At 42.4% G+C, this 21,173-nt stretch overlaps 1 protein-coding gene across 2 annotated transcripts in view; it reads left to right on the forward strand.

Moving 5' to 3' along the window:
- Positions 1 to 21,173, forward strand: part of KCNAB1 (potassium voltage-gated channel subfamily A regulatory beta subunit 1) — a 193,321-nt gene that overhangs the window by 149,983 nt on the left and 22,165 nt on the right. For both annotated transcript variants that reach the window (XM_081862702.1, XM_081862703.1), the window contains exons 6-8: positions 3,142 to 3,186; positions 13,108 to 13,151; positions 15,286 to 15,372. In XM_081862702.1, coding sequence (XP_081718828.1) covers positions 3,142 to 3,186; positions 13,108 to 13,151; positions 15,286 to 15,372 — 176 coding nt within the window. The remainder of the gene's footprint in view (positions 1 to 3,141; positions 3,187 to 13,107; positions 13,152 to 15,285; positions 15,373 to 21,173) is intronic.

Genomic DNA, 21,173 nt, shown 5'->3' on the forward strand with positions numbered 1-21,173 from the left:
CCAACACTAGGCTAGTATTGAGATTCTTCTACTTTTCAGGCTGCTTAACCTCCTCCAAGTTGCTCTTTGCTGGTGTTATGTGGAAGAAGCGGGCGGCCTGGGAATGACTAGGGCAAAGGCAATTCTTATTTTTAAATAATTTTTATTAATTTTCATCTTAAGAATACATATCACATCACATTTCAGCTTTAACAAATTTTTCACTTTTGGACTTCCTTCAGCCTCTCTGATAATCATCCAAATTAAATTTTTTAATTACACATTTCTTAAATTCACTATTGCCTTTTAGTGTACCCTTTAATACCTGTTTTTCTTTTTTGCAATATTTCTTCAACTTTTACAGAGCTTCTTTGAATGCCACCAACGTTATTCCTCTATCACTTATACCTTCCCAATACTCCACCAACTTTCCCCAGTCCTCGATAAACTTTTGGTCTCGTAGATATCTGATCTTCCCTGTCAGTTTGTCAAGTTCTGCATAGTCCATCAGCTTCATTCTCCACTCCTCTAGTGTTGGTACTTGTTCTTGTTTCCACTTCTGGGCCAGTAAAATTCTCGCCGCTGTTACTGCATATTGGAAAAGTTTACAATCCTTTCTATTTACTTCATTTCCTATGATTCCTAAAAGAAAAGCCTCTGGTTTCTTAACAAATGTATATTTCAACATTTTCTTCAATTCATTGTAAATCAATTCCCAAAAGCTCTTCACTTTTTTACATTCCCACCACATGTGATAGAAAGTACCATCTTTTTCTTTACATTTCCAACATTTCTTACATGTTTTATACATTTTTGCAAGTTTCACCGGTGTAATATACCATCTATACATCATTTTCATGATATTTTCTTTTAACGCTGTATATGCAGTAAATTTCATATTTTCATTCCATAATTTAATCCAGTCATCCATTTGTATATTATATCCGAAGTCCCTGGCCCATTTTATCATAAACGATTTAACTTCCTCATCTTTTGTATGCCATTCCAGCAAAATTTTATACATTTTAGATAATATTTTGTATTCGTTATTTATTATTTCTGTTTGAAATTTTGACTCTTTCTCTACATATCCATATTCTTTGAAATCCTTCTTAAACATTTCATTTGTTTGTAAGTAATGCAACCAATCATACACATGCTCTTTTACCTCTTCATAGGGTTTCATTTTCCATCTCCCCCCTTCCTTAACAATTAAATCTCCATATGTAATCCAATTTTTCCTCATATTAGTTTTTTTAACACTCATGACCTCTAATGGAGACAACCAGTGTGGAGTTTTTGGCTCGAGTAGGTTTTTATACCTATCCCAAATTTCTTTCAGCGATCTTCGGAAAATGTGGTTCTCCAAACCTCTATGGCCTTTCTTCCTTCCAGACCATAAATATGCGTGCCACCCAAATCTATTATCAAATCCTTCTAAGTCTAACAACTCCGTATTTTTTAGTTTTATCCATTCCTTTAACCAGCAGAGACATGACGCTTCGTAATATAATTTCAGGTCTCGCAGGGCGAAGCCTCCTCTTTCTTTAGCATCTGTTAATAACTTAAATTGAATTCTTGGCTTCTTACCCTGCCAGATATACCTTGAAATTGTTCTTTGCCATTCCTTAAAAATTGCCGTCCCTCTGATTACTGGAATTGTCTGAAACAGAAATAGTAACTTTGGCAGAACGCTCATCTTTATCGTTGAAATCCTCCCCCACATCGATAGTTTCATTCGTCCCCACACCTCCAGATCTTTCTTTATTCCATTCCACACTGGTATATAATTATTCTGATATAAATCAATACTCTTAGGGGTTAACCAGATACCAAGATATTTCACCTTCTTCACCACTTCTATTCCTATTTGCTGTTGCATTATTTCTATCGTTTCTTGATCCATATTCTTAGCAATTATTTTGCTCTTTCTCTTATTTAATTTAAAACCTGCCACTTGACCAAATCTTTCCACCTCTATAAGAATATTTTTGGTGCTCTCCAAAGGTTCTTCCACCGTTAAAACCAGATCATCGGCAATGGCTTTTACCTTATATTCATTCCGGCCTACTTCTATCCCTTTTATTTCCTCATTTTCTCTTATAGAGTTTAAAAAAACTTCCAGGACCATGATGAATAACAATGGCGAAAGTGGACACCCTTGTCGTGTACCTTTGGTTATCCCTATTTCTTCCGTAGTCACATTGTTTACAATTAACTTAGCTCTTTGTTCAGTATATATTGCCTTTATTCCATTAAGGAATTCCTTCCCCACCTCCATAAATTCCAAATTTTTTAACATAAAATCCCATTATATGTTATCAAAGGCCTTTTCCGCATCCACAAATATTAACATTGCTTGTTTCTCATTCCTGGCAGTCAGATATTCCAAAATATTGATTATATTCCTTACATTGTCCTTCATCTGTCTGCCAGGTAGGAAACCCGCTTGATCTTTATGAATAACTTCTTGTAATATTATTTTGATTCTCCTCGCTAAAATGCTTGCAAAAATTTTATAATCTGTATTTAACAATGAAATAGGCCTATAGTTTTTAACTTGTGTCAAATCAGAGTCCTATTTTGGAATAAAGGTGATAAATGCTTCTTTCCATGTTTCAGGGATTTCTTTCTCCTTAAGAATATTGTCCATAACTTCTTTCAAAGGTACTGACATGATGTGTTTCATGGCAATTCAGGGCAAAGGCAATTCAAGGGTCCTGGACATTTCCTGCAATGCCTAGTCCAAATCTGAATTAAGAAAAATAAGGACCTAGATGCACTGTAAAGCAGTAATGTGTACACACCCTTTGTGTGGGGGGGTCACAGTGCCAACATTCTGTCAGTTTCTGTATAGACCTTGTTACAGATAGGTAGCCGTGTTGGTCTGCCATAGTCAAAACAAAACAAATTCCTTCCGGTAGCACCTTAAAGACCAACTAAGTCAGTTCTTGGTATGAGCTTTCGTGTGCATGCACACTTCTTCAGATACCTTGTTCTATAACTGCACAGTTTTGATGGAAGAGTTTTTATGATGTAAGAGCTATTGCTGTTTTCCTTTCATCTTTATGGATGAATTTCAGGCATGGCTGTATTAGGAAGGATGCAGTTGCAAAAGAAATAATGGCCTGTTTTCAATTTTTATGTGTTCTGTTTGTTTAGGAGGTCAAGTCTGGTCATTACAACAAAACTCTACTGGGGAGGAAAGTAAGTTTCCTTTTAATCATTGTGTTGTAGAAAATATTTGTTATTAAAAGTAAAAAATGTACCGCATGGCTTTGTACTATCAAAATGCATTTAGGTTGGTGTAACCAAAAAAGATAATTTGCTTTCTTTGAAGAACCATCAATTTTTAAACCTGAGAGCAGAGTTGGGAGTTATCCTAGGTAGCTTTCAGACTAACCATTTCTTCAGCATTCATCCTAATTTAGAAACCACTGGCTATTAAATGAGCATCCATTCTGATTCACAAGTGTGCTAGCTCACACTTGTAACTGCATTTTCCCATCACTTTCTTAGCTTCTTCGTACCACTTGCTATATCAGAGTTGGGCAGTACTATTTTTCTAGAAAAAGAGGGGCCAGAACTCACGATGAAGACCTCCCTCGTTCTCTTAGAATGGTAATGGCTTCCACCTGAGAGGTACCGGAACTGAGTTCTGGAGAGTGGCCCATGGGGGTTGTTTAAACGGCCCCCAAGCCACCCCCAAATTGAGCTGCCCACTCAGCGAATCCCCTCGCGCTGTACTAAACTGGCGCAGCACAGAGTGGGGACTCACTTCTGCGGCACCAGAAATCGCATCTGCGCAGACGCAGACACCAGAAATTGTGTCTTTGCAGGCATGATCTGGCCCACGGAGCGATCTCCACAGGAGTGATCCGGCCCAGGCGAGGTAAACCTTGCCTACCCCTGGTCTAGCATTTGTCAAGATAATTAGCACACTTATGAGGGAAGGTCAGCAGGCAAAAGGGGGAGGTACTAAACTTTTCTTATCGCCAACCAATTCTCTCCTTCAAATGACCCCATTTAGGGAACAGTGGGAGCTAGTGACCCCAGGCCTTGCTGTGTGCCTCAAATCAATATTGGCATAGGTGCCAACTCCCTGGGCCCCTGAGCACCCACAAAATTCCCCATGAAAGGGCCGTGCACCCACAAATTTAGGTGCATGGCACCCATAGCCCCAGGCCCCCACACTCACAGGACCAAGCTGACATTCCTGGATATTGGCAAATAGTATAGTGAAACTGAAGAGTATTCGAAGGGCCCTTTCCCCTCATAATATTTCCCCTGTCAGCCTTAAGGGGTGGCTGGTGCCCATTGAGGCTTGTGGGGCAGAAATCTGGGAGGGGAGCCAGAGCCAATGACAAGCAGAGCCAACTAATTCTAGTTTTATCCTCATCCTCTTCCTTTATGAATTCTAAATGGGTAACATTATTGAAGCACAGCATGCATCCATATGAACCTACCCAGGCATTAAGGTCAGCTTCAGAGGCCTTGCTTGCAGAGCCCTATAAGATCTTGCTAGATTGGCAGACCCCAAAGACAGGGCCTTTTCAGTGGTTGCATCTGTGGGACTCCCAAAATACATATGTTTGGCTCCATCACTGCTGGATTTCAATGCACCCTGAAAACATGTTTATTTTGTTTGTTTGTTTGTTTGTTTTTAATTTGTACGCCAGGTGGGACTTTTTCATGGCCTATATTGCTGCTGGTTTTTAAGCTGGTAGTTTTAAATTGTTCTTTTTAGCTGTTGAATTAATTTTATATTGAGTGTGGCACACTTTTCATAGAATCATAGAATCTTATAGTTGGAAGGGACTCCAATGGTCATCTAGTCCAACCCCCTGCAATGCAGGAATCTCAGCTAAAGCATCCATGACAGATGGCCATCCAACCTGTTTAAAAACCTCCAAGGAAAGAAAGTCCACCATCTCTCGTGGGAGTTTGTTCCACTGCTGAACAGCTCCTACTGCGGGACCTGACATCTTTCCGCAGGGCCTGCAAGACAGAGTTGTTCCACCAGGTCTTTGGTCAGGGCGCAGCCTGACTCCCTCCTCTGGCAACCTGCACAGAATATTGCTTAATCGGTTGCCACTAATTTGATTTTAATTTTTATAATGAATATTTTGAATGTGTGATTATTTGATTATTTGATTATTTGATTATTGTTAGCCGCCCTGAGCCCGGCTTCGGCTGGGGAGGGCGGGATATAAATAAAATTTATTATTATTATTATTATTATTATTACTGTCAGAAAGTTTTTCCAATTTAGTCGGAATCTCCTTTCTTGCAACTTGAAGCCATTGGTTCGAGTCCTACCCTCCAGAGCAGGAGAAAACAAGCATGCTCCATCTTCCATGTGACAGCCCTTGAGATATTTGAAGATGGCTATCATATCTCCTCTCAAGTCTCCTCTTTTCCAGGCTAAACATACCTGGCTCCTTCAAGCGCCCCTCATAAGGCTTAGTTTCCAGACCCTTCATCATCTTGGTTGCCCTCCTCTGCACACATTCCAACTTGTCAACATCCTTCTTAAATTGTGGTGCCCAGAATTGGACACAGTATTCCAGGTGTGGTCGGACTATGGCAGAATAGAGTAGTACGATTACTTCCCTTGATCTGGATGCTATACTTCTGTGGATGCAGCCTAGAATAGCATTAGCTTTTTTTGCTGCTGCATCACACTGTTGACTCGTGTTAAGTTTGTGGTCCACCAAGACCCCTAGATCCTTTTCACATGTACTGCTAGTAAGCCAGGTGTCCCACATCCTATATTTGTGCATCTGGTTCTTCCTGCCTACGTGCAGAACCTTACATTTGTCCTTACTGAAATTCATTTTGTTAGCTTGCACCCAGTTCTCCAATCTGTTACTGTCATTTTGAATCCTGATTTTGCCTTCTGCAGCATTAGCTACCCCTCCCAGTTTGGTGTCATCTGCAAAGTTGATGAGCATCCCCTCAATTCCTTCATCCAAGCCATTTATAAAATGTTTTAACTGCTGTTTTAACACGATGGTGTTTTATTGCAATTGTGTTATTTCCCCCTTTTCTTTTTTTCATGTAAGCCAACTTGAGAGGGCTTTTCCCTATGAGGTAGCCTAGAAATATTTAAATTACATGCATGTATACATACATGCATATATACATACATGAAATTGCAATTCTCCGCACAGTTAGGCTGCTTAACAAACCATTTGAATCAATTTCAGCAATCTAAATGGGTGCAGGATTGCAGGCATAATAAAGATATATATAAATAGCATCCCATTCATTCCTCCAAACTCAGCTAAAAAAGTGTGCATACTGCATAATGTTCAGCAGTAAGGAGGAAATAATATTCAACCTTTGCCAAAAATGGCAGCATTTTATTTAATGTCAGAAAGTTAAAAATATCTTCCTGTGACCCCCTGGGGCATAAGCTCAGATCACTCCCTGTAGTAAGACCAGGTCAAAAGGACCATCTTGTTTAAAATAAAATGTGACCACCTCTCTCTCTCTCTCTCCCCCATGTTGGCCTAAATGGAAGGAAAAAAAATTATTTCCCTCTGTTCACAGGAACTCTGTACAAATTTTGCTGGCTAAAATTACTTGGAACGCCCTCCAATCAGATGTCAAAAAAACAACAACAACTATATGACATTTAGAAGACATCTGAAAGCAGCCCTGTTTAGGGAAGTTTTTAATGACTGATGTTTTAATGTATTTTTAATCTTTTGTTGGAAGCCGCCCAGAGTGGCTGGGGAAATCCAGCCAGATGGGTAGGGTAGAAATAATTTTATTATTATTATTATTATCATTATTATTATTATTATTATTACTACTACTACTACTACTGTTGTGCCCAATCCACCCTTTGAACTGTAGGCAAAACTATTCAGAGTTGAATAGGCTTTAACTATTATTTTTTTAAAGTCATTTAAAATAAAAACACTTCATCTGATACACAGAGTGAGGAAACTGATTTTAGCTGTCATAAAAGGCAAGGAAACAGTTAGTTACCGTATTTAATGTTTTGTTGTTGTATTTTTTTTTACTGCCAGAGAGGGGTGCAGTGCTTGTGGGATTTTTCTGCCTTCAATGAGAAAAATAATTTAAGAACATAAGAACAGGCCAACGGACCACCCCTCCCTCTAGTGCTTGAAGTCTGTAGGCGTCTGGTGAAGCGGAAACTAAAAATTCAAATCATACTTCTTAGATTGCAGACCACAAACGAGGTTGTTCCTGTCTAACTGAACAACTGCAAGGAATCATAAAACCCACTGACAAATACCCCTTCCTCTTGGTTCATGTGGGAACCAATGACACTGCAAGCATTAGCCTCCAGAAGATCAAAAGAGACTACGAGGCTCTGGGCAGGAAATTGAAGCAATTAAATGCACAAATTGTCATCTCATCTGTCCTCCCAGTTGAACGACGTGGCCCAGGGAGAGAGGGAAAAATAGTGGAAGTGAACAGCTGGCTTCGCAAATGGTGAAAACAGGAACGGTTTGGATTCTTAGATCACGGACTGCAATTTCTTGAAGATGGACTTCTGGCAAGTGATGGGCTGCACCTCAAAACGGTTGGGAGGAATGTTTTTGCCAAAAATCTCAGAAACCTCATCAGGAGGGCTTTAAACTGACTAATGTGGGGGAGGGAGACAGTGCTCCTGAAGGTAGGAGTCTATCAATTGATGAAGATGATCATCCAAATGTCATAGACCAAATGGAGCAAACAGCACGCAGACCTAGTGGTGGGAGGAAAAAATCCTTAAATAAGAGACACGGGGGAATGATTAATGGACTTCAATGTCTGTACACTAATGCGCAAAGCATGGGAAATAAACAAGATGAGCTTGAGCTCTTGGTACAGCAAACTAAATATGACATAATAGGCATCACTGAAACCTGGTGGGATAAGTCCCACGATTGGAATGTAATAATGGAGGGATACAATCTATTTCAGAGAAACAGACCAGACAAGAAAGGAGGAGGAGTGGTGTTATATGTCAGGGATGTGTATACCTGTGAAGAGATCCAAGATTTAGAACCTCAAAGCCAAAGTGAGAGCATTTGGGTCAAAATTAAGGGAGAGAAGAATAACAGTGACCTCATTGTGGGAGTTTACTATAGATCCCCAAGCCAAACAGAGGACATAGATGATGCCTTCCTGGAACAGATGGCCAAGCATGCAAAAGGAAGGGAGATAGTAGTAATGGGGGACTTCAATTACCCGGATATTTGCTGCATGTCAAACTCAGCCAAGAGCATAAGGTGAAACAGATTCCTCACTGGCCTTGCAGACAACTTCGTTGTCCAGAAAGTGGGAGAAGCAACAAGAGGAACAGCCATTTTAGATCTGGTCCTAACCAATGTTGATGACCTGGTTAGTGGGGTAGAAGTGGAAGGATCATTAGGCACAAGTGATCATGCTCTTCTGAAGTTTACTATACAGCGGAAAGGAGCAGCCAAGCATACTAGGACTCAATTTCTTGACTTTAAGAAAGCCGACTTCATAAAACTTAGGGAAGTGCTGGGTGAGATCCCATGGACAGTAATACTAAAAGGAAAGGGAGTTCATGATGGCTGGGAGTTTGTTAAGAGGGAGATAGTAAAAGCACAACTTCAGGCAATACCAATGAGACGGAAACATGGAAGGTGCCTAAAGAAGCCAGGGTGGCTATCTAAAGAACTTTTAACTGAGTTAAGATTAAAAAAGGATGTGTACAAAAAATGGAAAAGGAGGGAAACCACCAAAGAGGAATTCAAACAAATAGCCAGCACGTGTAGACACAAAGTCAGAAAAGCTAAAGCACAGAATGAACTCAGGCTTGCTAGAGAGGTTAAAAGCAACAAAAAAGGCTTTTATGGGTATGTTTGTAGCAAAAGGAAGAACAAAGAAACAGTGGGGTCACTCAGAGGAGAAGCTGGTGAAATGCAAACAGGGGACACAGAAAGGGCTGAACTCCTCAATGCCTTCTTTGCCTCAGTCTTCTCCGATAAAGAAAACAATGCCCGACCTGAAGAATTTGGAGCAAATGATTCAGCAGAGGAAACACAGCCCAGAATAACTAAGGACATAGTACAAGAATACTTGGCTAGTTTAGATGTATTCAAGTCTCCAGGGCCAGATGAACTGCATCCAAGAGTATTAAAAGAACTGGCAGATGTGATCTCAGAACCACTGGCAGTCATCTTTGAGAATTCCTGGAGAACAGGCGAAGTCCCGGCAGACTGGAGGAGGGCAAATGTTGTCCCTATTTTCAAAAAGGGACCCAAATAATTACCGCCCAGTCAGTCTGACATCAATACCAGGGAAGATTCTGGAGCAGATCATTAAGCAAACAGTCTGTGAGCACCTAGAAAGGAATGCTATGATCACCAATAGTCAGCATGGATTTCTGAAAAATAAGTCATGTCAGACTAACCTGATCTCGTTTTTTGACAGAATTACAAGCCTGGTAGATGAAGGGAACGCAGTGGATGTAGCCTACCTTGATTTCAGCAAGGCATTTGACAAGGTGCCCCATGATATTCTTGTAAAGAAGCTGGTAAAATGCGGTCTTGACTATGCTACCACTCAGTGGATTTGTAACTGGCTGACTGACCGAACCCAAAGGGTCTCATCAATGGTTCCTCTTCATCCTGGAGAAGAGTGACTAGTGGGGTGCCACAGGGTTCTGTCTTGGGCCCGGTCTTATTCAACATCTTTATCAATGACTTGAATGATGGACTCAAGGGCATCCTGATCAAATTTGCAGATGACACCAAACTGGGAGGGGTGGCTAACACCCCAGAGGACAGGATCACACTTCAAAATGACCTTGACAGATTAGAGAACTGGGCCAAAACAAACAAGATGAATTTTAACAGGGAGAAATGTAAAGTATTGCACTTGGGCAAAAAAAATGAGAGGCACAAATACAAGATGGGTGACACCTGGCTTGAGAGCAGTACATGTGAAAAGGATCTAGGAGTCTTGGTTGACCACAAACTTGACATGAGCCAACAGTGTGATGCGGCAGCTAAAAAAGCCAATGCAATTCTGGGCTGCATCAATAGGAGTATAGCATCTAGATCAAGGGAAGTAATAGTGCCACTGTATTCTGCTCTGGTCAGACCTCACCTGGAGTACTGTGTCCAGTTCTGGGCACCACAGTTCAAGAAGGACACTGACAAACTGGAACATGTCCAGAGGAAGGCAACCAAAATGGTCAAAGGCCTGGAAACGATGCCTTATGAGGAATGGCTAAGGGAGCTGGGCATGTTTAGCCTGGAGAAGAGGAGGTTAAGGGGTGATATGATAGCCATGTTCAAATATATAAAAGGATGTCACATAGAGGAGGGAGAAAGGTTGTTTTCTGCTGCTCCAGAGAAGCGGACACGGAGCAATGGTTCCAACTACAAGAAAGAAGATTCCACCTAAACATTAGGAAGAACTTCCTGACAGTAAGAGCTGTTCGACAGTGGAATTTGCTGCCAAGGAGTGTGGTGGAGTCTCCTTCTTTGGAGGTCTTTAAGCAGAGGCTTGACAACCATATGTCAGGAGTGCTCTGATGGTGTTTCCTGCTTGGCAGGGGGTTGGACTCGATGGCCCGTGTGGTCTCTTCCAACTCTATGATTCTATGATTCTATGATTCTGTTCTATGAACTTCTAGCTGCAGCATGCAGGCTGGGGAAGAAAATGAACACAAAACACACACACAAAATCAAAAGCATGCTGATGAAGCAAAAAAAAAATATTTTTGCACTTTTAAAATGGCCATTTCAGGAACTGGGGGCAGGTAGTCACTGCCTTCTTTCCTGCTACTCAGATGAGAGTTTAATCAAAATCCAGCTCCTTTCATAGCATGTCCTAGCTACGTAGGGGAGGAAATGGTCTCTTTGATACATAGGAATCTAATCCTAGATAATTAGCATGAAGATTTCCTTCTGGTGAATTAAGCTAAAATGCAGGCTTTGAATGTAGCCTACATGCCGAACTTCTTTGAACTCCTTCCTGTTAAGTAAGGATGTCTGGCTGCTTGCGAGTTGCCCATTTTAGCTGCAATATAACTTTCCACGGACTTCCGAAACTGGGGGTGCGTGTGTTCAGAAACCCCTCTGTATCTTACTGCCAACACTCAGGCTCTTATTACAGACAGTAGAGTTGAAGGAGAAGGAAAGCAACACTGAAACTTCTTGTTGTTCTTTTTTTAAAAAAAATTAACACAGAAAGATAATTTTTGGTATTGCAGGGAGCTGCGTCACAAATTGGAGTTATTTGACTTCAGATTTCTGTTTTGTTAACGGAGAAATCCGAGGGCTCCCTTGGACAAAAATCAAGGACACCAGCCAGGAATACTAGAGCAAAACAGCAGCCAGTAGACTTGGTCTTTATTGAAGACTGTCGCGATAGGACTCCCACCTGCCACAAGGTGGAACAAGACGCAAGCCCCGAATAAAAGAGAACCCAAACTTTTATTAGCGGCTAATCCTCATGTTACACCCCCACAAACTACATCACTAATACATCATGGTTCCATCATGAAAGGGGAGGTCTGGTGGCAGTAATCTGAGCATTCTGGATGCTGCCCTACGGTTCTCCTTGCCCTCCACCAAACACCCATCAAGTGTAACAAAAGAGATCTTTACATTTCCCTCTTTCCCAGCCAAGTTAATCACACCCTTTTGTCTTCATCTGGGTTTGTTATTTCTTGAATGGCTACCTGTCTGGCACTCAGGTATCAGGAGGCCAGGGATTATCACTCAGGCAGAGGGGCTGCTGAGTAGCTGAGCTCACATGTCTATATGAATTTCTGAAGTTTTCCCAGTGAGCCGATACATAGATACATTTATCAGTGAATTGTTACATTTGGTATTGTGCAGCAAAGGCCCTTTGAAATAGTTAGGAAGAAACTGTGATAAAGTGTTTTGTGGGGACAAATCACAAAAGTCACAAAAGTGATTGTGGTGATTTTGGTAGTGGGCTGCATGTGCATGATATCTGCTGGAGGGACAACCCCCCCCCCACCAACCTGTACATAAATTCCTGCAACAGTTTGAAAAGGCTTTTTTAAAAAGAAGTTGAAAATGGGCTAATTGAACCAAGAGGTTTTTGTTTGGTTTTATGTGCGCGAGAACACACACAAACACACACGCACGCAAACAAACAAACACACACACTCAGAGAGACTAAACTGGTGTTCGGCTCTATCTTGGTATAAATGTCTTGTTATTGGATTACTACTGCTTGGGCATTATTTCTCGTATATGCTCTGTACAAATAGGGAGTGTTGCTGTTTGAGCTTTCAAAACACCCAGGCCATTTAGGTAGGGTTGCCATATTTTGAAGAGCAAAACAAGACAATGCTATGATGGTCATTCAAAGCAAATAAATAGAATGTGTCCCAAATTTTACTCCTGAAAAAGAAGGACATGCCTGGGGAAAGGAGGACACACAGTCAGCGGTGGGGCGTATGCCCACACTACCCAGGGTGGGCACACTCCCAAGGGGGGTGGGGCGCAGAGGGTGCCCTCCCAGGCGCAGGATAGCCGCTCAGGTGCACAGAGCGGCGTGTGCACCCTGCAGCCGGGGGCAGAGTGAGCTGCCGATGGCGGACATTTGGCGCGCCACCCACCCGCGACTGCCAAATGTCACCCCCCCCCCCTCAGCAAAGACACCTGGGACGGTTCACCCCCACCACACACCCCTTCCTCCACCCCTGCACTCAGCAACCCTAATTTAGGGAGCCTGCTCTGCTTAAGAATTTTAACCTATCAGCCCTGAGAGAATCCGCATTGCAACTGGGCTGGTCTATTCAAATTCTCTGCTCTGGCAAACTATGCAGCGATACACATAGGTAACTATGAAAGACCGGATCCGGACTGTGAATTGTAAAAGTGTTCATGTAGAATTATTCATCTGTTGCTGAAGCCAAGGTTAACATTTTATATATATATATATATATAAGCAAGTGGAAATACCAATGTGTGATAATTGTTTTGGGATACCTGTTCAATATAGCCAGTTGTTTGCTTTAACCAAAGGTATTAGCTGTTAGCGAAAGGTCCTATGAGACTATTTTTGACGCAGCAGAATCCCATTTGTAAGTCAAAGGGTATGGAACAACAATGTTCACATGAAAATGTATGCCTTTTCTCCTTGCAGAGCTGAAACAGAAAGAGGACTCTCAAGAAAACACATTATTGAAGGTATATCGTATGAATAAAAATACTTGGTGTGCATGTGATAATGTGTTATTATGGTAAAGTGCTTCCCATAGGGGTACGCATACCCCTAAACATTTTGTGAATCCAAGTTTGGCCTCATTGAGGGGCAGTATTTGAATATGAGTAGGAAAATGAGAGTACCCCTAAACATTATTTTAGAAAAAAGCACTGCATTTGGCATAATATTGCAATAGCCTTGGGCTCTACCCAGCTCAGGTATACTCAGAGTAGACCTACTGAAAGGAGCGGACTTAACATACCCTCCAACATTTCTCTGATGAAAATAGGGACATCCTAAGGAAAAGCAGGACATTCTGGGATCAAATCAGAAACCGGGATGGTTTCTGTAAATCCGGGACTGTCCCTCGAAATTAGGGACACTTGGAGGGTCTGAGTTAATCATGTCCATTAATTTCAATGAATCTGAATAGTTGGCAACAACCCAAAGATGTTGCTATTCCTGCATTGCTCTTCAGTTGCTTGCAAGTAAAAAGCTGAAGCTAGGAAATAGTGGCTTAAGATGTAATGAGTCCATGTTTAAGACCAGATATATGCAGCTAGTGAGTCCTGCCTGTGGAAGCCCTGCGTAAGAGCAATGGGACTTTCCCCTCCTCCTACCCCATGCAACCCCCATAGGCTTGGAGAGAACCCCAGAACATTGGATGGGGGAGGAGAAGGGGAGATTGTTCCATCTGGCAAACCAAAACACTTGTCCGGATGCAACAATCACTTTGCCAGTAATGTGTACAAAAATACATATACTAAGGCAAACTGTGCATTAAAATGCATACTTTTCCGTGTCTAAGACGAGGGTTTTTTTTTACTCAAAAAGAATGTTGAAAATCAGGGTTCGTCTTATACGTACACAGATCGTGCAGAGGGGGGATGGGCGATTTGTTTCAGCCGCAAGCAGCAGCTTGTCACTGGTGATTGGGTGGGTGCTTGGTGTCTGCAGCTAGGACTGCTTAGGATTGGCTGTTGCTACGGCAATTTGGTGGGTGGGTGGAGTCTCTGGCAAGGGCTCTTTTTGATTGGCTTCTGCTGCGACAATTGGGCGGGTGATTGCTGGCTGCTGGTGGCGAGCAGGCAGACGCTTGTTTGATTTGTTGACGAGTGCGATTCTCAGCGTTTGTGAGTCAGGTGAGTGATCATTGGCATTCTGCCCCCCCCAAAAAAAGCTCAGGGAACCCCCCCCCCCAAAGCTCAACAACTCTGGGCCATCCCTGCCCCCCCCAATTTTCTTAAATTGTAGTTCCCCAAAATAGGGGGCGTCTTATACATGGGGGTGTGTTATACACTGAAAAATACGGTAAGTAAAAATAGCATGCATTCATTGCATTGGGGAAAATGCACACTTCAAAAAGATGCATATTAGGTAAAATTGCATACAAAAATGTACATACTGGGAGAATTTCATGCTAAAATGCTGGCAAATTTGCTGGAGGACCTTTTTCACTTAAAATAATAATAATCACAAACTGAGATAGAAATGAAGAAGAACTGAACTTAAGATTTGGAAAACGGAAAGAAATCAAAATTCACACGTGTTGGCTCATCCCTGCTGCAGGGATACCTGTTTGGAATCTGCCTTCAGCAGCACTGTACCAGGTTGGAAATCATGACTGTATATTAGAGTGCCAGAATCACCTCCAGATTTTAAATCCTAGTGGTTCGCTGAGTGGCAGGGCTTAATTCCATGGAACGATACCAGTGCAGTCTTGCAGGGAGAGGCGGAGTATGCAAAATAATTCACTCTGACACGATTTTGATTAGGCGTACTGTGAAACAAAATCTGCGCTATCAGCTTTGTCCCCCGAGGCTAGAGTTTGACAAGCGCAGAAGGATACTGTGGTTAAATGCTTGTCGACACCAATCCAAGTTTCAATGTAATTATGATTTTCAAAATATTAAAAAATGTGGAGGGCCATGAATTCTGCATAAACTCATGCTTTGGTTGTTTTTAATAGACAACATAACGTCACTGATCTCTGGAGCAGATCTAAAGATGGTTCAGGCCCATGATATTTTTGAGTCATCAGATTCTTTGTCATGGGTTCCACACGTCGTCTTCTCTCTTTTTCTCTCTCTTTCTAATCCTTCCTTATTTTACTTCTAGGATTAAAAGGCTCTCTCCAGAGGCTGCAGCTTGAGTATGTGGACGTCGTCTTTGCAAATCGACCAGACAATAATACCCCAATGGAAGGTTAGTGAGAGATTTAATAAATGTTTTTGCTTGACTGGCCCCAGCTCAGGAGCTTATACCAACAGGAAAATGGCTCTCCTCAAGTATTCAGGTGAGGGAAATTACTTGAAAAAACATCTCAGTCTTAATCTCTTGGAGTCTTTCACATTTCCACTCTTGAGAAAGTTGTGTGTGGACTCAGCTCTGCGGAAGAATGTGTTAACTGTGTCTATAACCCCAGGGCCAGATTATTAATATCCCTGAAGCAACTTTGATGCTATCCACCCCATGTACGTAAATATTTCTTTTTCCTGACATAGTCAAACAAATTAAAGTTGGCTGCAGGGGTTTGTATGTGTTTTCGCAATTTCTTTTCAGCCTCAGTCGCCAACCATGGAAATAAAACGTTACAGAGATTGTGGTCACAATCCAAACTATAGAAAGCCAGTGTTGTTTACACGGGAGTAAATTATTTTTATGTATCTTACCGTTGCTCAGCTCAGAGGGAAAATAAGCCTTTAAAATAATAATAATAATAATAATAATAATAATAATAATAATAATAATAATAATTTATTATTTATACCCTGCCCATCTGGCTGGGCTTCCCCAGCCACTCTGGGTGGCTTCCAAAAAAATATTAAAATACTATAATACATCAAACATTAAAAGCTTCCCTAAACAGGGCTGCCTTCAGATGTCTTCTAAAAGTCTGGTAGTTGTTGTTCTCTTTGACATCTGGTGGGAGGGCATTCCACAGGGTGGGTGCCACTACCGAGAAGGCCCTCTGCCTGGTTCCCTGTAACTTGGCTTCTCGCAGTGAGGGAACCACCAGAAGGCCCTCGGTGCTGGACCTCAGTGTCCGGGTAGAACGATGGGGGTGGAGATGCTCCTTCAGATATACTGGACCGAGGCCATTTAGGGCTTTAAAGGTCAGCACCAACACTTTGATAAATAAAAATAAAACTTTTTGCCAATGTAGTTTCTGCTGGTTTGCTAGATCTTATGACCAGACTGAATGGAGTGTGGAATCGAAGCAGGTCACCTTCTGCCACACCCTAATAACACCACTTTTAAGGGAATTACCCCAGCCTCGGCTGAGTCCCAGCTGAACTGGCTGAGCTGGGATAGAGGACTTACACCAGAGTATCTCCATCTCAGCCAGGATAAAGGACTTCAGTCAGTTTACCTCTCCTGAGCCCAGGCTCAGCTGGAGAACTCCTTATTCCAAACACATAATCTGTGACATGGGCTTTTGTTTCCCCCCAAATGCACAGATCAGGCACAATTTCCCTACATGTAGATTAATCTCTGCGTAGATGAATTTGTAAGACGTTGCAAAGCAAAACGATGCAGCCCTTTAGTGTAAATTGGAACAAATGCCAATATCAATTTCTGAAAGGCTGCTTTGATGTGATGCTTGCTGACAATGCCCTACGGTTGTAGGGTTGAGAGTTTTCACTGGAGACGGAGTCTAGTGCAAATTTGCCAGCAGTTGATGAGGTCACGGAGCATAACATGTCTTGTATCTTGGAGGGAGACATAACCTTTTTGCTCAGTCAGTTATAATATATAGAAAGATAAAAAAACAGGCCTGCAATCTTGCACATAGCTAAAACCTCTTAAAGCCCAGTAGCCTACTAACTATGAAGATAATTGAAGTCAATGGGATTTGAGACGCCTAACCTTGTACAGGATTGCAATCATGGTACATATAACATTAAGTTGTTATATATAACATTAAGTTGTGTGTGTGTGCGAGAGAGGGGGGGGGAGAGGGAGAGGGAGAGGGAGAGAGGGAGGCGGAAGGGTGACATTCACATAGTTGGCCAAGTCTATTGAAACAAGAAGCATGGAGTTTGCCCCGACTTGTTAGCTGGAGAAGTACCAGGCTGCCTTCATGTGATTCCCTTTTTTGATGAGTGCTAGTTTCTGACGGCCGTGTTCATCTGTACCAATACCCCTCTCAGCTGTTAGCATTCTGCTTTGTCTATTTTGACCCTGGATGTTCTGTGCCATCTGCTTCGTGCTTTTTCTAGCATCTCCCGTCCAGGTTGTAAGCTTCCCACTTTGAACTGTGAGCACCTGTTTTTCTTAAGAGAAATGTACCACATCAAGGGATTGAGGCAGCATAACTTAAAGGGCCATAAACATTCTGTGATTCTACACACACTAAGAGCGGAGGAAATCCTGTGTGGCAAAAAGGTGGGTTTTTGCAGCTTTGGCAGGCGGATTGGAGAAAGGTAGCCTTTATCTCCCTTCTAGAGTCATAAGCTAAGGGCTGTTTTGGAGCATAAAAACTAGGAAGGCTGATGCAACAGCCCACCAGTTATACAAGGGAAAGCAAGGGAATGGGGGCTTTCTGTGTCCTGCTTTTGAGGAAAAGTATTACGCTTTTGCTTCACTGGTGAAAGGCACAGTTTGTGCTACTGTAACTGAAGCTAATCCATACTATAAATGGCTTCAGCCCAGTATAAATTATTATTATTATTATTATTATTATTATTATTATTATTATTATTATTATTTCCTCACTCACCGGCCCCCTGAAATTCAGCCATAAGGTAATATGCCCCCCAGACTGAAAAAGGTTCCCCACGCCTGCTATACACGCTAAACTTCTAAATAGACAAAAGTGCAAAGGGTTGTGCTGCAAGATTTATTTAGTCCGGTGACACCCCTGATACAGCCTCTATAGTGACCGCTCAGGCACCATCACCCTCCTCACCTTCTGCCACAAGCCACAGGGCTGCAGCACCTTTCGAAGCCTCCCTTCCTGTTTGCTTCTGCAGACGTATAGGCAATTGCCCAGCCTCTTCGTTGCACTGACAAGCAAGCAGTAAAAGCCCTTTCGTGACTCATCCCATTAATCCTCAGCAGGGATAACTACACATCAGAGAGCAGATGATGGAGGAGGGAGGTTTGTCAGCTCCATCTACACATTTTTGCAGCTCCCCCTCTTGGTTATAGTGACAAGTATTTATGCTTCCACTAAGTGCTTCCACTTGAGGCACTGAAGACAATTTGAAATATTGCCAGCAGAATGGCAACACCTCTGACAGCCATCTGTGCAACCCAGAAGGTGAGAATAATTCAAAAACAGACTGTCGGTGAAATCCTATACATGTTGACCCAGAAGTAAATCTCATTAAGTCACATGGAGCTTCATCCCGGGTAACTAGGTGTAGGATTGCAGCCTTAGGGACATTTCTTTCCTACAGTCAACTCTTCACAGTTCGCCTAGTGAGCTGCTCCTACTGTTAGACAATCTGTACAATGTATGGCAGCAGCAGAACTTGCACTGTCTTTGCTTCTTACTGTCAGCGACTCAGCTCTTTAGCGGATGATCTTGACCTTTCCCAGAAGCCTTCATGGCTGTTCCACAAGTCAACACGGCACTTCTTTTCTTGCTGTTTTTGACAAAGTGCAAAAGAATCTTTTGAGCAAATAGCGGAATGCCAGAGAGAAGCATTTTAATGTTACACTTTCACAAAGCTTTTGCAGCATTAGCAATGATGAGCCATGCTAAATTTGTAGCATTTTGTCAGGGCGTCAGCACTAAACCTGTGTGCTAGATTCAGAACCAAATCAGGCCGATTCATGGGGGGAACTGGGCTTGGGCCAAGTCAGGTTGAGACAGCCCCAGACAAGATGTACGTAAGTATTGCTGTAGAACAGGAATGGGGAAGCTCAGGCCTTGGGGGCCATATCTTCCTGCTCCCCCTCCACTCCCCAGCATCCTTTTTCAGCAACTGAATTTGGAAGGGTTGAAAACGTTTTTTAGTTTTTGCTATCTGATGCTCCATAATGTGGAGTCAGAAACCCATGCTGATCTATTACAAATCACGCAGAGCTCTATTTATTGCTGCTGCTGTTATTTATGTCATTTATGAATTTCTTCCCATGAGGCGTCACTAAGTGATTTATAATACTATATATTATACTATACCTATCTTTTTTTTTCTCTCTCTCTCTCTCTTTATCTATCTATCTATCTATCTATCTATCTATCTATCTATATCTATCATCTATCTATATCAGATACATATCTAAAAATAGTGAAAGTGATTGCATTTTTAAAAACAATTTTTAAAGATAAAGGGACCCCTGACCATTAGGTGGAGTCACGGATGACTCTGGGGTTGCGGGGCTCATTTCGCTTTATTGGCCAAGGGAGCCGGTGTACAGCTTCTGGGTCATGTGGCCAGCATGACTAAGCCCCTTCTGGCAAACCAAAGCAGCGCACAGAAACGCTGTTTACCTTCCCGCCGGAACAGTACCTATTTATCTACTTGCACTTTTGACGTGCTTTCGAACTGCTAGGTTGGCAGGAGCAGGGACCGAGCAATGGGAGCTCACCCCATCGTGGGGATTCGAACCGCCGACCTTCTGATCAGCAAGTCCTAGGCTCTGTGGTTTAACCCACAGTGCCACTGCTTTTAAAAACGATTTTAAAAAATATATAAATATAAACAGTTTAAAGCAACAGCACATACGGAAAATAAAATCAGTTCCAAGACAGGTACCAACTGGGACAATTATTTTAGAAAATTTGTTGAAAGAGGGATTTATTTAGGGTTGCCATATTTTGAAGAGGGGGAAAAAAGAGGACACATTTGTCGACTTCTACGTTTAACTATGGATCGCTATGATGACTCTACCCATGAAAAAGAGGATGTGTCCTGAGAAAAGAGGGCACATGACAATCTATCCATGGATCCCAGTCTATCTTCTGCACAACCTGATTCAGGAACAGCAACAATCTTAAGGGGTAGTGGAAGAGGAAGGAGGTTTGCCTTCAAGCTTTTGATCCTTCTCAATCCTACTCTTCCTTCTTCAGGCTTGATTTATTGCCAAGCATCACTTGTTCCACCCTCTCACCATCTCCTGCTGCTGCCTCATGACATCCCCCTATGGGCATATCTGAGGGGTTAATACGTGAATCGGTGGCGGCGGCAGCGAAATAAGTCAATCTCTGGGCGAAGGAAGAATAATGGAGATCGCACTTCATTGTTCACATTCTAGACTGACAGGGAATTAAGCAGTTCGTGGGAGGCTGCACACACGCACATGCGCGCACACGCGGCAGATAGACAAGAGAAAACAAAGAGCTCCACATGGTGTTTGTGATAATTACATCCCTTGCACCGCTGTCTTTTGGAAATACTCTCGCTGCGCGGCTGCTCATGTGATTTGAGTGTCACACAGAAAGGAGGGTTGCTATGATTTCCTGGCAAGAGAGAGGGAGCGTCTGTGCTAGTTTAATATCCATGGAACCGTAATTGACAGAGTTGACAGAGCTGAGCTATTTTAGCCCATTTACAACAGTAGTCGAGGGCCTGGGACGGCTCAGTTGGTAGAGCAGGAGACACTTAAATCTAAGGGTCGTGGGTTTGAGCCCCGTGTTGGGCAAAACATTCCTGCATCGCGGGGGGTTGGACCAGAATTCTAGTCTATTATCTATGTTACATGTCACAAATGGCATTAAAGATGTCAAGGAGAATAACACTCCAATTGTTATGAGTTTGGGGCCGAGGGGGAGCTTTCTATACCTTCTGTGCAAGATCCTTCTAACCCCTGGATCCATCAAATGTTGAAATATTTGTCTAGCTTCATGTGTTGGCGATAGCCTGGGTGATGGGCCATTAAGGGAAACAAAGGAAAGGGGCTCTGTGTGAGATGGCAAATGGCTGGGGTCCCTCCCAGCTTATGGTTAGTTAGAAGGACAAAGTTCTTTAGAGTTTTAGAGCAGAGTTTGGCAGTAAACTGGAGAGGGAGTCAGAGCAGCATTGGAAAGCAATGTCTGATTTCTGTTTGAATCC

The sequence above is a fragment of the Podarcis erhardii genome (genome assembly GCF_964252035.2).
Source record: "Podarcis erhardii genome assembly, chromosome: 5".
Lineage (NCBI taxonomy): Eukaryota > Metazoa > Chordata > Lepidosauria > Squamata > Lacertidae > Podarcis > Podarcis erhardii.